This window comes from Lonchura striata, chromosome Z (genome assembly GCF_046129695.1).
Source record: "Lonchura striata isolate bLonStr1 chromosome Z, bLonStr1.mat, whole genome shotgun sequence".
Taxonomy (NCBI): domain Eukaryota; kingdom Metazoa; phylum Chordata; class Aves; order Passeriformes; family Estrildidae; genus Lonchura; species Lonchura striata.
In genome coordinates, this window is record NC_134642.1 from 53211941 (window position 1) to 53228824 (window position 16884).

Sequence of the window (16884 nt, forward strand, 5' to 3'; positions counted from 1 at the left end):
TGTACATGTGGCACATGGGGACATTGGTTTCATGATGGCCTTTGCGGTGCTGTGTTGAGGATTGGACATGATGATCTTAAAGGTATTTTCCAATGCAAAGGATTCTGTTCTTAAAATTCTGTGATTCTTATAGCACTTAAAGTTTGAAGAAAAAGTCACAGGACTCTTTTAAGTTTCCTTCTGTTTGCTTAAATACTAAAAAAAAAAATTAAAATCAAATACAACTTAGAACCAGCAGTGTGTTGATATGTCAGTCTGTTAATAGATTATATTCAAAGTGAAGATGAATGGCAGATAGTTGTGAAAAATGTCAAGTGCCTTGATAACTCACCTGATGTTCTCATTTGTGTGTCATATTTGAGCTTGCCCTTTTTTTGCTGTTACCCACTTTTTAAGTGGCTGGTGGCAGAAAGAGGCATTTCAGTGGTCTACTTGGTTTACGGTGTTCTGCTAGTCAATTTGGCAATATGAATGTCTTCAAATGTGGAAATTTCATATTCGGAAAGGAGCTTGTAGGAGATGTGTGGAGGTTTGATTCTGTGTTTCAGCTGTTGCTTACCTTTCAGAGGAATTCATATTAGTATCTGAAGGTAGTATAGAAAGAAAGACTGAAATTATAAAAGCAGCATTATCTTTAGCTTTCCTCTAAATGCAGAATATTAAGTTGTAGCATGTCAGGCTTTTCTGAATAGTGGTAAGTATCATCCCAAAACTAGGTAGAGGGTGTGAACCTTTGTGGGGAACTACTCTGACACAAGACTTTGGGAAAGTACAAGGTATGAGAACAAAGCAGTTTATATTCATTAATCTAACAAAGCTAGGTTTTGTTTTCATAGCTCTGGGAAACTTGAGTTTGAGGTTTTCTGTGTATAACTTCTTGTTTGAGCTTCGGATTTCATTATTCTAGTACATTGCTAGTACATCAAATAATGCCTATCAAATTATCTACTTTTTGGACAATTCATATCAGTCTCCAAACTTGCTTGTATTTGAACATCAGCTCCAAATGTTTTGTTGAAAGTAATTTATTTATGTACTTATTAGTGTTAGTCTTTTTGTATTGTTGGGAGTAGAGAATCATTAAGAAACATAGACATTGTTTGTCTCATCAGTATATATTGGGTCTTTTTAAATAAAGATTAATTCACTGGTGCCAGAGCCTTGGATGTCACACAGACAAAAAAAGAGATCTGGTAGTCTTGCTTTCTAATTTTTCTCTTAATCTTTGTTAAGATGGTTCCATGGGAAGATCTCCAAACAAGAAGCTTACAATTTGCTGATGACAGGTATGTGTATTTCTGGTGTGAAATACAGTGATAGTGAAATGGCACTAAGTGATCCTGTTAATTTTAAACTGCAGCAAAACTTCCTTTTATGTCTAATCATAAATGAGTGTTTTAGATTCCCCAGTCTCTCTGGGTGTTACCTCAGTGGAATACTACATTGGAAGAAAACCTTCATGGCTATCAGTACTGAGTATGTTCTCAAGTAAAGTTAAACTAATAATTTTTGATTTAATTAGTTTTTAAATTGTTCTATGTGGAATCGGTTATTTCATAAAGCAAAATTTCTTTAAATGAAAACAGTACTTCTGACCCATATTTTTTGATACCCTTCTTTAAATACTGGAACAGAGATTTGAAAATGTTACCAAACTTCTTTTGCATGCTGTTTTAAAGAGATGCCAAAGATGTGTTTAGGTTACAGGCTACAGCTGAACCATTTTTCATTAATTTTGATGGTTTAGTACTAATTCTTCTAGTTTGAGATCACTACTGGAATTTACCTTTATGGGGTTTGTATTTCTTCAAGTGTGCAGTTCTTTCTAGTTTTATGTAGAAATAGATTTCTAAGGGTGTATATATATCACTAAGAAAAATAACGCTGTTATGATGTCTTTTCAGTTGGTCAGGTGTGCAGTTTTCTTGTGAGGCCTTCAGATAATACCCCTGGTGATTATTCACTTTATTTCCGGACCAGTGAAAATATTCAGCGTTTTAAAATATGTCCGACATCAAACAATCAGTTTATGATGGGCGGCAGGTACTATAATAGGTGAGTTCTTGTAGCAAAAAGAATTATGCATATTTTTTGCTTGCATAATTGCTTTTGATAATTATTTACTACTATGGTTTTAAGACTGTAGTTTCCTTTATACTAAATATTTTCCCTAATTGCCATAGTAGTTACTTTTAACTGAGCAGATTCTTACAGCTTAAATAGCCTAAGTGTAACTTGTTTCTCTTGAAGTATTTGTGCTTATTCTGCCAACCAGTTGCTTCACTCTGTAAATTGTGGTTTGAATGGATAATGTGGATCTATAAATTTTGTATAGGTAATTAAGAGAGTACCCTGTTTGAAGCATCTTGGAGGCTTCTACATGTGTTCTTGTCTGTTTGAAAAGCGGAAAATAAAAATGCTGATTTTATCTGAGACAATCAATAGAGTTTTCAAATAATAGAAATGGGTATTTACAAGAAAGGGTAAAAATGCTTTTGTTGTTGTAAAAAGATACTAAGTTACATTGAAATATGTGCATGATACTTGGAGCAGAAATACTGATCAGTTCGTTTAGAGTGAACAAACTTAAGATGCATTTCTTTTGCCATTGGTGCAAAAAAATAATTATTTGTACAAAACAGAAAGAGAAATTATGAGGTGTTTCCCCTTTTATGGGAGAAACTATCAGTACACCTTCATCTTTGATAGTATTTTTTTAGAGTAGTTGTATCTGGAAGATTCTTCAGTAGTGAAAACTCACTTATCCTCCTTAAACAGAAGTCATTGCCTGCCTTTAAAAAAACCAGCGTTTTTCCAGTCCTGCTCACCTAGAACCAGGGCATTCTTACCCAAATAGAGAATTTCTGTCATTTCTGAGTGGGTAGAGATTCAGCAGCTGGTGTGTCTGAGAAAATGTCAAGATCTCCTCACTAAGTTCAGTGGACTTTTTCATATGACTTTACTCACATGATGCTGTGAGGCTAAATAATTGGATCCTGATGAACCTATGCCCATTTCACACCCAGGCTGCTTGAATACTTTCTTCATTAATCAGTCTGGCCTCTAGCCATCCAGACGGAAAACCAGGCTAGCTGCAGGGGCAGCCTTTCATGAAGGTAAATGCTGATTTCTAGTTGTGAGGAGGATGATAGGCCAGGACCCCCCGACCCTTGGTGATGTCAAATTAATCAATTTAGCAGAACTCTTACTAGTCTCAGATGGGTTTGTAGCATTAAACAGTACACTTTCAGAAAGATACTACATTGTTATTGCTTAAGATTATTTTGTAATAGAGTGCTGGATTCACTTGGTGTGTAGATTACATTTGTCTGAAAGAGATTCTATACAGCTAAACAGAAAACAAGATTTTAAAGTTAAGCAACAATAAATTATGACAAAGTGCTTTAAGAATTTCTTTTAGTATTTTGGTATGTAGTTCCCAGACATCTTCCTTAGTGTCAAAGAAAATGTTTATTTTTGTTGTACGTTTGGGTTTTTAGGATGATATTCAGTTCAAATCTCTTGAGTGTATGCGGGTGGTAAATTTGCTGAATGTTCAAACATATAATGAAGAAGGCAGCCTTTAGGTGCTCTATCAAGGCTTGGAATCCTAGTCTATATGTTACTCTAACTATAGAAGGAGTTTTTAAATACAACTGAGTTTATTCTTCAGCCTGTATTACAACACTGCAGAAATTTTGCAGGCACCTGCTCCTTGCATTGAGGATGGCATTTTTAATCAAGGAAGTAGATGGTGCATTGAAGGTCAAGGTATTCGTGATTTGATGACTGAGAAAATTCATAAAATGTTGTTTGATTGATTGATTAGAAAATGTTGGTAGTAGTTATTCAGCCTGTGAAATATAATGAATGAGTTATTGTTTTTTGTAGTGTGACACAGTTGAAATTCTTACGTAGTAAACAGCATATACAGACAGCATCTCAGCAAAAATTGAAATTACTTGATTTCACTAAAACTGAAAGAAACATTAATCTCATTTTACATATCTGAAAAATAAAAGTACTCGTAGGAAGGTAACTTTTGTCCAGATCATAGCTTCAGAATAAAACAGAAAAGCCAACCAAGATACCTAGACATAGCTTTATTTATAAGTTTTTGAGATTTTTTTTTCAGTATCAGCTATTGTTCCTATGTTGCATATATGCCGTATTTGTATCTTTGCACACACAGCTGAGTATGCATGAACTGAGAAGTCACACTATATTTTTATCTATTTAATTACTTAGCTCTTTTTCTAGATGGATATTTTGCATGTAAATGATTAATTTCCATTGATGTCCCTGTTACTACAGTTTAAATTTCAGTAGTGTGAAAATAAATTAGAGAAATTTAAATGCCTTGAATTTCAGCTTGTATGTGTCGCTAATTCTCTCCTGAGCCTTCCAAGTGCAATTCCAGTCTGAATCTGATGAGTAGAATGAATACTTCCCTGTAAAGGAGTGCTGCTGATAACAAATATCAGTATGATATCATTATGATGTCCAGTCATAATCTGTATAAGCCCTGCTACAAACATTTTCTGTTTTCTATTCCCATGCTCCTAGAAAGAGATTGCACTTCACTCAGAGTATGCCCCATTCCACTTAGCTGATTACTCTAGGACTTGGACAATCATTGCCAATGAAATAGCAATTTTTCAGTGTGCTTGGAAAGCAGGTAATGCACATGTACTACCTGAATGTGGAAAGTGCCATGTCCTCATTTGACATTTTAAGAAAGTCATTAAAATACTTTGCAGAGTTTAGGATTAATACATTCTGAATGCAGTTTTGTGAACTTTCTTGACTTCAGTATATTAGTAAATCCTCATTCCTTTCAAATAAGATTATAATGATTAACACTTGATTTTATTAAAACTTTGTGGGAACATCTTATGTGGTTCTATGGAAAAGCAGATTCTCAAACAGTGGAAAAATGAGTGTGTTTAAACTTTCAATATTCTTTTTCTTATTCTATAGTATTGCTGACATCATTGAGCACTACAGAAAAGAACAAATTGTTGAAGGATATTACTTAAAAGATCCAGTTCCAATGCAGGTAGGATTTAGTCTCTGAGCCTTTGATGTTGAAGTCACAGACTGAATCACTATGAAATCAATTTATGAATTAAATTACAGCAGAGATACCAGTGGTAGTTAAACCCAGTAGACAGTCATCAACATTTCCAATGTTTTCAGCTCGTCTGTTTCTTTTATACATACACTTAATGAAGTCTGGCTTGTAGTCAACAGAAAGTATGGTAAGTTCTGTCTATGCTGTGAGGTGTTCGACTTTCACCCTCTGCCTCTAGCTTTTTTCCTGGGCTTATGCTTTGGTTTAGTCACATATTAAAGGGAACCAGTCTGCTCTTCTCTCTTCTGTGTCTGAGTTTTTCTTCTGTCACAGGAAACCTATACACACTGAAAAACTTCAGGAGTGATTGCAGGGCTGGGACTGCAGCACTTGTTCTGAAGCACACTTGCCCCATAGCAGAAGTTGATGCTAAGATATTACCAGTAATAAGTATACCACATCATTTAGCTTTTCATGAGCTTATAGCTAGTTATAAAATTTATGTGCCTATTCTTTTCTTTTTCTGTTCCCAAGCTTTCCCGTTTCAGTGGAAATCAGAAATTTGCTCTTCCTGTCCTCCCTAAAGAGAATTGCAGTCAATTCATACGCCATTGTGGGATCTTTTTTATTAGATGAAAGCATTGCCTCTCTTCACCAGTGTAAGCAACACAGAAGCTGATCCTGTCTCTTTGTAATGTTTTCATAATTGCCTTGCTCCTACCAGTTTTGGTGTGAGCTCACCTTTCTTGAACATGTACCAGAACAACTTAGAATAGTACCATGTTATGCATAATTCCCTTTCCCTGTGGAAAGCACTTAACGAATATACATGTAATTTTCTGTTGTGGGTTGATCCTGGTGAGCTGCTAAGGATTTGCACCTTTGTTTGCTCATTCCCTATTCCTATGGAATGAGGCAAAAGCAAAAAAACTCCTGGGTTGAGATAAATACTGTTTTATAAGAAAAGGAAGGGGCAATATAAAGGCAAACACTCAGCACCTCTCACAAGTAGACTAATGCCCAGCTGCTCTCTGAGACCTCCCTGTGCCCACACGCTTATTGCTGATGATGATGTTATGTGGCAGGGAATGTCCCTCTGATCAATTGTCATTGTCTGTCCTGGCTATTTCTGCTCCCAGCATATTGTCCAGCAAGCCACCTCACTGTGGAATGGGACATAGTGGGAAATAGAGAAAGTCTTGAGGCTGTGCAGGTACTAATCAACAAGAGCCAGAACACTGGTATGTTACCAATACCGTTTCAGTCACAAAACCAAAACGCAGCACCTTAGGGGCTGCCATGACAGAAGTTAAGACCATCCTGGTGAGACCAGTATGTTAGGATAGCCAACAGTATCACAGCCCAGTCCTCCAATGAGTGACTCAGCTGTTCATGTCTCATTTTCTGTAAGTATCAACAGGTGTAACTGCTGTGTTGCATTAAGAGATGTATTCCTTGTTATTGCAGTCTTTCCTATACTGCTAATTGGGTTTTGTCCTTGGTGCTTCCCCATTGTTTCCTGCTGTTAACTTGTGCTCAGTAATGTGCTTGGGTTAGAAAGCAAATAGGAATTCTGAGACTGCTCCTTGGAAAACTTAATCAGTAACTTTCTTCATTATACCTCTTTAATAGTAGCAGCAATTCTTCATTTTAACTTTTCACATACACTAAACTTACAGTTTCTGTATTAATAAACTCTGCATTGACTCATTTTCCATGTGAGAGTACTTCCGATTCTTTTAACCTAGCCAAATACTCTTGTGACTTTATTTGAAAATTTAGTGTTCAGTGGTGCATTTAATGTTCAGCTTTACCTCCCTTCCATGTAGTACCATACTCTGTGTTTTTGAGGAGGAAAAAGAATTTAGAAGTTTTGCATCAGTTTAGAGTCAATCTGATGGAATTCCTATGTGTAATATGATATTTGTTTAAAAGTATTTGTCACTAGAATGTCTTGTTTTGTGCACTACTCCTTGTGCACTTACGTTACAGACATTATCTTGCCAATCAGGTTATTATTATCATATGTGACATTATATGTTATAATTTCATAACATATGGATTGTTGGTCCTGTAATTCCTGTTAGTATTACAAAAATGTTTTTCATCTTGCTATTGTTGTTTTGATCAAAATCATAATTCTTGCAGATATATGCACAAGAAGAAAAATAGAATATTATGTAAGAACCAATTCATATGTGTCTTTTAATCACAGTGATGTCCTTACTACGTTATAGTCTTACTTTTCTTCTTTTTTACAGCTAAAGAGCTTTTGTTCATCTTACTTAGTAAGGTCACACCTGGCTTGGGTTTTGGTCATATTTATTACTCATGTTTCTAGATACTACCATTTTTGTGGGAATTAATTTTTTTTCTGTTTCTTATTTCTTCCTTTCTTCTGTTGTCCTGAATTTTGCTCATTTATAATATGTGAGTTCTAATGAGATTAATGAGAGACTGTGCCACTTTGACTCAGTTTTAATTATGATCTGCACCATTTTTGTTGCTTCAGAGTTTATCCGTGGTATCTCAGGCCTGTGAGCTTTGGTAAAAGACAGTTAGAAGCTAGATAAATTTTCAAAGACTGGCATGAATCACAGTGAAATCACAGTGAAAGGTCATGTTTTTTTGTTTTTACATGAAAAAAAGACTTTGAAGAATTTGGTCTGTATTGAAAACCCTTGTTTTCTTTCAGGTTGGGAAGTATGAAAGAGTTATAGTACATTTATAGCATGTGTATTGTATGGAAAATGAATGCTTTAGTAAAATGCATGGGAGAGCAATAGTAGTGAGTTGGTAGCATTCAGTAAGATGATCCTGATCACAACTTTATAGGATACATTTTTTAATGGCAATTTCTGAGCTTAAAGTATGTTTTTCTGACATGTTTTCTAGCACCAAGAACAAATGCTTAATGATACAGTGGATGGAAAAGAAATCTACAATACAATTCGTCGGAAAACAAAGGATGCTTTTTATAAAAATATTGTCAAAAAAGGATATCTTCTGAAAAAAAGTGAGTTATGTTTGCCTCTCTTATTTTTTTAAAGGAAGAGGAAAAGCATGTAAGGATCACAGAATCATACAGTATCTTAAATTGGAACGGAGTCATAAAGATCATGCTTCTTGCAGGTCCACTGAAAGCTAAACCACATGACTCAGAGCATTATCTAGATACTCCTTAAACCTTGACAGGCTGCATAAACTCTGAGCATTTCCTGCATACTGGTCCTGTTCCAAGGACCAGCCACCTCCTCAGTGAAGAAGTTTTTCCTAAGGTCTAATCTGAAATTTCCCTGCATCAGCTTTGTTCCATTTCCTTGTGCCCTATTGTTGGTTACTAGGGAGCAGAGATCAGCACTTTCTATCTGAATTTAGTGAATTTAGTGGTACTAGAAAGAGCAGTATTGAAGTGGGCAAAAGGTTCTAGAAAGTGTGTAAGGAGTGTGAAAGATCTCTTTCCTTAAGTAGGAGATGTAGAAAAATGTGATACATGAAATTACAGGCAGCATGAAAATTTTGGTTGGCAGTTCTGAAAAAATCAGCACAGCACAAAAAGTAGGCATGCTTGTCAAAGGTAGCATTCAAAATCATGAAATGAAATACATTTTCCTAAAGTGCTTGTACTTAATATTGAACTCACTAAGTTCTAGCTGATAGAGGTTTGAGAGAGCTAGAATAGTGTACATCTGTACATTCACTGCAGAGAACAGCTGGTTTACTTTTGTTAATCCAAGTCAGATTGTATGTTTTCAATCTTAAATTTAAAATGCACAGTCTGTCATACAAAGGATGTAGTGACTTTTCAGAGTTCTAATGCTGACACAGCATAACATATAATAAGCACATTAAAAGCTGACAGTTTGACTTATTTCAGTGTAACCTTCAGTATTACCCTGAAGAATTTTCATTGAACCAGTCTTTTGAAGTTTTGAGGAAACTGGTCTCTTCCTGGGTGTTATATTTCTACTTTTTGGAAAATCAGCATTAATGGACACATAAAAATGGTATCAATACTGAGATTTCTGCAAATGACAAGAAGTTACAGGTGGTAATCTGGATAGTGACCAAATGTAAGAAAGAAGGTATGAGTTTACATATAGCCTAATACAAGAGACATTAAAAAAACCCAAACCATCCCAAACTATACCTTCTGTATAGAATAAGGGAAGCATGTCATTTGTTGAGAAGGCTTATTCCGAGAGATGTCAGTGTTGAGGCAGGACGGGAATGAATAGACTTGACTGAGAAGGCTGTGAGAGTAAGACTCCAATTTATTCAAAATACACCGCTCTTTTATACAGAGCTCCATTGGTTCTGAAGTGAAAACAACTGACACCATTGGTGCAAGGTGCTTGACGCACAGTGAGAGAACTTAACTATAAACAGTGTGAAAACCAAGAGAGATAAAGTATTATTTACATCCTTCTCCAGCTCTTTCCCAGGCTTTTTGCCTGGCTAGAAACTTTCCGTTTCTTTCTTTGACTGAATCTGAGACCCACATAGAGAGATGTCATGGGACTAAGGAATCAAATGGGAATGACTTGGAAAAATCAGGCTAAAAGAGGCAAATTAGAATACTCTCTTGTAGACAGATGCACATAGTGTATATGGACTAAATGCAATAAAATCACTCTTCCATCTAGGAGTCATAGTATAATAAATGAGTGTTACATTTGTATTTTGAAAACAATGTTGCTACTAGTTTATTGAGGCCCCAGTGGATTTATGATGATTAAAGTGTAAAATAAAGGCTGAAAGTTTTTTCTAAATGGTACTCTGATTTAAGCATTAATTTGTTGCAGAATGCTCTTAATCTGTTGTAATTCAAAGAACCTTTCTCTGCAGCAAGCGGAACCAGCCACTTGTGTTTGCAGTTGATTCTGATTTAAGTTTGCATATAAAATATTTCCATTTTTGTTCTTCAGCTGTAAGTTTTAAGGTACTGTAATGCAATCAGGAGTAATGCCAAGAGTCCATTTCTAATGCCGAGAGTCTATTTCTTAAAAAAAAAAAAATCTAGTGACTGGGGTCCACACTGTCACTATTTGCAATCTGTATAGATACAGGCATACAGTAAACTTGCATAATGCTGTTGAAAGGATGTTTGAAGAATCTTTTGCAACTCTGCCTGAATCTGTGAAGAGGATCTGGTTTCTGGTTTTAGTCAAATGTATAAAATTGAATGTGTATTGAATGTGTACAAAATTGAATGTGTTACAACTCAAGCATGATTGATTATCTGTACACTGTTCTTCTCTTTGGAATTTGACAGAAAGTTTACTGCCCTCTTCTGTTTTCTTAATTTACAAAATTTACTTGTTTTAGACAGTAGTGTAACCATTTGCTTGATTCTTGTACAGGTAAAGGAAAGAGATGGAAAAACTTGTACTTTATATTAGAGGGAAATGATGCCCAGCTTATTTATTTTGAAAGTGAAAAACGAGCCACAAAACCCAAAGGACTAATAGACCTTAGTGTGTGTTCTGTCTATGGAGTACATGACAGTTTATTTGGCAGGTAGGACATCGGGTTTTTTTAATCCTATTGCACCAAGAGTTAATAAGATAAAGAATTTTTGCCAATTCTAAAAGTTCTACATTATTTTGGTAGGTATTTGAAGGCTAACTTGGTTAGAAGTCTGTAGGTGTTTTTCTATTTAAAAACAACTATTTTGTTTGTACTATACTAGTTCATATAAGTAAATGTCCTCAGAGATTGTTTTTGCACAATTGCTATACTCAGAGTTACTTACAAATCATATCTTATTGTAATATTTTGACTAGCTGACCACAAGGGACATGATTATCAGCAAGAAAGTTGAGAATCAGAAGTCTAAATTTTAGATATCACTAGAAATTAAGAAGAGCATTTATGTATTTTTTGATTGGTAGTTAAAAAACAACTCCACTGACCTGTATTGTAACTTTATAGAATAAATAACTATATTTACTTACATAATAAGTGATAGAGGCTAGAAATTCTGGCTATCCTACAGATCTTTATTGAAAAATTACATATAATCAACTTCCAGTTACTTTGTGAAAAAAACTAGAGACAGATGTTTAACATTAGTGGCATTTCTTGATCTACAAAGACTGATGCTTTGCTCTGCCTGTTTGTGGGTTTTTAAAATCTTTATAATATTTTGAAAAAAACTCCAACATCTAACTACTGGAATGAGGAGCACAGCTATAGATAATTTTTAAAAAGTAATGAAACGTTCCCTGTATAGTTGACAATTAGGCAGGAAGCTTTGGTATATATTGTCAATATATATCAATCAATAAACATTCTGTTTCTTTCTCTTAAATAGCTTTTAAGAAACCCTATGTTGTGGGTTGGAGCAAAGTTGGGTGCTAGGTGGTACTTAACAGGTGTGTACGAGGACATGGGTGGTTGCAGCAGCTTAGGAAGCTGTTAGTGAGGAACTGCAGTTGAGACAAAGTTCCTCCTGAACTTGAAATAGCTGATAAAAAACTGTCTCTTCCCTTTCTTCAGAAGTACAGTAAATTCTGTACTTTTGCAGTATTTAAGAGGTTAAGCATTGTAGAGGTTTGTGTCACATGCACTCAAATACTTTGTATGATATTTGTATGATCTGGTACACATTTTACTGGTCATGAGAGCTGTGGGACACAGTCATATAGGGGATTCCTTAGGTTAATACTGTTCCCTGAACGAAAAATACTTAATGTATCATTAACTGATTGTGAAATAATGCTGAACTTACGCTGCTTTTAAACTCTCTAGGAATAATCCTTGTTGACAAGTGTTTTTTTGCCTTAACTGTAAACCAGCATACATTCCTGTTGAGTATGCACCATTCTAAAAACGTGTCAATATTCTGAAGCAGGCTGCATGTACTGTAGTTCTCTTAAAATGACAGAATACATTCAAAACCAAAATGCAGTTTTTTAAGATCTGATAAATCTTGCTGAAAGTCTTCCTCTTTCCATTTGTGATGGTAACATGTAGGTGAACAAAAATTGATGTAATTATTCAATGCACCTTACAAACAGGAGAAATCTGTTAGTTCAGTGTAAACTTTTTTTTTTTGCACAGATCAAGTGAAGGTGTCTGTTAATATGTGAAGATTAAATAAACTTAATTTTTTTTTTTTTTTTTTTTTTTTTTTTTTTTTAAAGGCCAAACTGTTTTCAGATAGTAGTTCAGCACTTTAGTGAAGAGCATTACATCTTTTACTTTGCAGGTGAAACTCCAGAACAAGCACAGGTGAGAGCTTTTATTTGCTAAGTGTAAAAATGTAACTTTTAATATTGTGTCTTTCAGTTATGTTGCCCTTCTGAAACAGGAAGCAAATGTATCACAAATATTTAGTGGTTATAAAGCAGGTGTTAAAATTAACTGGTAGGAGATCTCTGAGGGGGAAGGTTGGTGCTGGAAATCCAGCCACCTGTATTATCTGTTCTTTAGGGTTTCAGTTTTGACAAATTCCAGTCAGGTCCCATGTGCAGAACTTCCATTATTTTCTGTTACCTGTTTCTGGAGAACATACATGTCTTTTGACATAGTTTGATTCAGAAGAAAAAAATTACTCTCCAGGTCTTTTCCATGCTATAAAACACAGCATAGTAAGCGAGAGTTTTACTTCAGAGTGAAATAAATAAAATGCTAATGCATGTATGTGTGCCCAGTGACCAAAGTTAATTGAACTGCCTTTTCCAGTTATTTGTCATGTATATAAACTGGTAGTCATGCATAGTTTTTGGCCGTGATGCTGCACAGTGTAAGGTTTTCTGAGTTTATATGGTATCTTTAGTTACTACCTCTCTTAACAGTTATGTTCACTGATTAAGAATTGTGGGATAGAAGCCTACTTCTGAGAAATTATTTTACTCATAGATTGTATCTAAAATGATACAGTGTTTTTGTTTAAGTTTCAAGCTGTGCAAGTTCATGAGCTCTGATGTATATGTTGCATTAGAAGTCAAGCTTTGCATTTGACATTGTTGTGAAAGCTTTTTGGAGCACTCACAACAGACTGTATTCACCAGAGCATGAAGTCTATATAAATATAATAATTTCTGTGTGCTGTATATAAAGGAAAGCACAGATTTTCTTTTTAAATTAATGCCAATTGTTAAATTTGCAGATATGACATAAGAATTATATAGTGGAATTTGTCATACAGCTGGCAGTGTACTGTCTTTGAGAAGCAGTATGCTGAATCATAATTGAGAATAAATAAATTAAATTCCATGCTCCTTAATTTTTATTATATCTGTAAAATCTTTCATTTTCTAAAATGTAAAATAATTAAGAACACACAGAAGATAGAATATCCTGTTTTGTTTCCTGAACATTTTGTTTAATTTGGTTTTCAAAGTGCTTAACAAGCTGTTCACTGTATTTACACAGAACACAGTTGTTTCAGGTTTCTTTATAATATGGCTTTGGCCCAGAAAAGTTTACAAATATTTATCATTTGAGAAAGCTCAGCTTTCTTTACTTTCTGACATTTTATAGAAAAATAGAAACTTGGTGGGGTGTAGCTGAAAGCTTTTCCTCGGAAGGATTTGAAAGCTGAAGCCTAACTCACAAAGCTCAGAATAGATGCAGTACATATTCCTGTATTTTTAAGATGTGGAAAGTGCTGTGAAAGATGATTGAAGAAGTGTTGTGAAGGTTTCAATGACATTACTAAATTGTACTTTGAGAGTTGATTGCAGATCTTTGAGATACTGACTGAAGAGAAGACTATTGGACAAAACTTAAATTTTGTGCTTTGGAAGAATTGTACAGGATTTAGTGACTGGGAGACAGTAACTAGTGAATGAGGCTATAATACATCTTCCACCTTCCAAAGACAAACTGGAGAATGTTGGATATATGCTTTATGTTTCTCTGTTAATTTGTTTGAAGTATACAGGGTTGTGACTGCCATATGGGAGTACTGGAGAGAATAATCAGACCAGTTTGGCTTTTTAAATGCAATTTTCTCAGAAGCAAACAACTTTTTCTTAATTTATATACCATTGCAATTTCATGTAGTATCACTACACTGGAAAGTTGGCAAAGGTCACACTGTATATCCATTGGTAATGCTTGATAATTCTAAAAAAAAAGGTTCAGATTTGCAAATTCTTTATGAGGTTTTGCTTAGTAATGATAACAAATTTGCTTTAATATTCAGACTTTTGTACTATGGAATTACAGAAAACTTAGGTATTTGCCAAGCTAAAATGAAAATTCAGATACTTTTTGCAGTCTGTTCCACTGCAAGAAACTGTATCTGACTTGGTTTCATTACATTCTTCTGCATTCTTCTCTCTTAGGACTGGATGAAAGCTCTGCAGGTGTTCTGCAGTTTAAGAAAAACCAGTCCAGGAACATCAAATAAACGTCTGCGTCAGGTGAAGCTGATACTGTGGTGTTGGAGGTGTATGTGGAGAAGTATTTTGCCTCCTCTGTGCAAAATGATATTATTAAGTCTCAGAATTTTTCCTTTCAACAGTAGAAAATCCTGAATAAAAGTCTAAAGAGTCAGCAGCTTTTCGAATATGCCTTATATGGGAAATTTAAAAAATTCGTATGACATGTAAACAAAAAAATTATAAAAAATTGTGACACATTTTATTTACATAAAATGTAATTGTTTAACTAATTATATTAATATTATGTAACAAGTACATGCTGAGCCAAGCTTGTTTTAATTTCTGTTGGCCTCTTGAAAGTGCCATATATGCCAGAATTTCTTCAGAGAGAGGGCAATCAGTCTTAAATAGCTATGTCTGTAATGATTGGAGAATAACAGGGAAATACTTTAAGAAATCCTGATATGATTTAATCTTATGAATATTGAATATAGTAATTTGTTACAGGATAAAATGGTGAATAAAAAGTAATAAACCCCAACTGTTTGGTTGTGAACATCGAAGAAGTTTGGATACTTCTGAATAAGTGAACTAAATTAGGTGAATTTACAGATAAAGTGACAGGTGCAGTTGGGTGCTTCAATGTGCAAAAGCCAAACAAAAAGGGAATTATTTTTTTCAAAAATCAAAGACAGTATTTATCTGCATAAAAGAATACAGTGTAATGTGTTGCACAATAGAATTTTTACATAATCTGTTAGGAAAGCACCAAATAATAAATCACTGTGTTTGGAATTGTCCATGGCTCTTAGTCAAAGTGCCAGTCTTCCATTTCAGTAAAATTTTCCATGTCTGAAAAAGTTGTTATTTGCAAATCCTAATGCCTCAAAAATTATTTTAAAATTAAAATCCAAGATGCCTTAAAAACATGGGTCTGGAAATTTGTTTTCAGTAGTTATTTGAGTTACTCTTGCTTCCTTATGCTTCTTGAATGTTCCAACACCTTTTATCTTTAGTCTTCTAATAAGGAGTTTGGTATTCAGTATTCACATATTAACATTAATCCTCTGCATAGAAGATTAAAATAATTCATTCGTGTGCTTTGTATTTTTAGCAACAAAAAATAAATAGTTTATCTTCTTTTCAGGTCAGCAGTCTCATTTTGCATGTAGAAGAAGCTCATACACTCCCAGTAAAGCATTTTACAAATCCGTATTGTAACATCTACCTGAACAGTGTCCAGGTAGCAAAAACACACATCAGGGAAGGACAGAACCCTGTGTGGTCTGAAGAATTCGTCTTTGAGTAAGTTTTAATTATCTCGAATTAGTGAATTTCACTTTTAATTTGTATTGGATTTAAGATTCTTAACACTTGTTTATAGTTTTACAGTATTTAAAAAAATACTGTATATGTCCTTATACAGCAGCAACCTTTCAAACAAATTCTGCATGGGCAGAATTTTCTGTAGTCACCTGTCTTTGTTAATACAAGTGGCTGATAATGATAATTTGGGATTGAAATGAAATTAGGAAAAGCTTAAATGCCAGCCATGTATAGTATTAATTGAGGCTCTCTGTCTTTTCTCCTAGCGATCTTTCATCTGATATTAATAGATTTGAGATAAGTCTTAGTAACAAAACAAAGAAAAGTAAAGATCCAGATATATGTAAGTATTTTTCTGTAAAAGATGCTTATACATTACAGCAATGGATACTTTGAGTGGTTATCATTGCTTTTGTCAAGGGTTGTCGTAAGAGAATTAAGTAGTTTTTTAGGTTCACCAAACTGCCTGTGTATGTTTTTGATGTCTGGTACTGGCTTTTCATTAATGTTTTTATAATGAGAACTTTCACTGATTTTAGTCATAAAATGCACTATACTCTAGTCCTCTATGTCTGATATAGCTCTGCTCTACGGTTACTACTGCTTGATAATGATTGTGCTTATGAAAAAGCAAGAACAAAGAGAAATTTTCTATATTAGTCTGCTCCATAAAATGTTAAGTTCCATGGAGTCTGACTACATGGAATTTCTTTTCAGGTTTTTGGCTACTTCCAGTGAGACAGGGAAAGGTGCAATTCTTTATTAAAAAATAATCTGTCAGTCTCTGAAGAAACCCTCCCCTTTTTTCTTTCCATTTTACCTCATCTGTCTTCTTCCCTTATTACCACTTAAATCTGAAGTTATCTCAATATCACTTTGAATGGGAAAGGATCTGTATTTTCTTCTCCGTGGGTTAGCCAGGTGCATCTTTAATGTGGTTTTCTATTCCAGCAAATCAACAGCAAGGTGGTAGAATCTTATCCGTTTCATAGAAAAGAAAGAGTTTGAAGAATGTGAATTTAATGCTGTTAGGTAGAAATTTTTAAGGTCAGGTCTCTTCCCACACCATACTTTCAGTTGATTTTTTTTTTTTTTTTTTTTTCCCCTGTTATTCAGTATATCTTGTTTCCCAATATACTTTTCTGG

General features: G+C 34.5%; 1 protein-coding gene across 1 annotated transcript in view; it reads left to right on the forward strand.

Moving 5' to 3' along the window:
- Positions 1-16884, forward strand: part of RASA1 (RAS p21 protein activator 1) — a 52600-nt gene that overhangs the window by 21949 nt on the left and 13767 nt on the right. The window contains exons 7-15 of the mRNA XM_021546209.3: positions 1234-1286; positions 1905-2055; positions 4981-5059; positions 7970-8090; positions 10438-10594; positions 12223-12310; positions 14374-14451; positions 15560-15717; positions 16005-16081. Of these exons, the coding sequence (XP_021401884.1) occupies positions 1234-1286; positions 1905-2055; positions 4981-5059; positions 7970-8090; positions 10438-10594; positions 12223-12310; positions 14374-14451; positions 15560-15717; positions 16005-16081 (962 nt within the window). The remainder of the gene's footprint in view (positions 1-1233; positions 1287-1904; positions 2056-4980; positions 5060-7969; positions 8091-10437; positions 10595-12222; positions 12311-14373; positions 14452-15559; positions 15718-16004; positions 16082-16884) is intronic.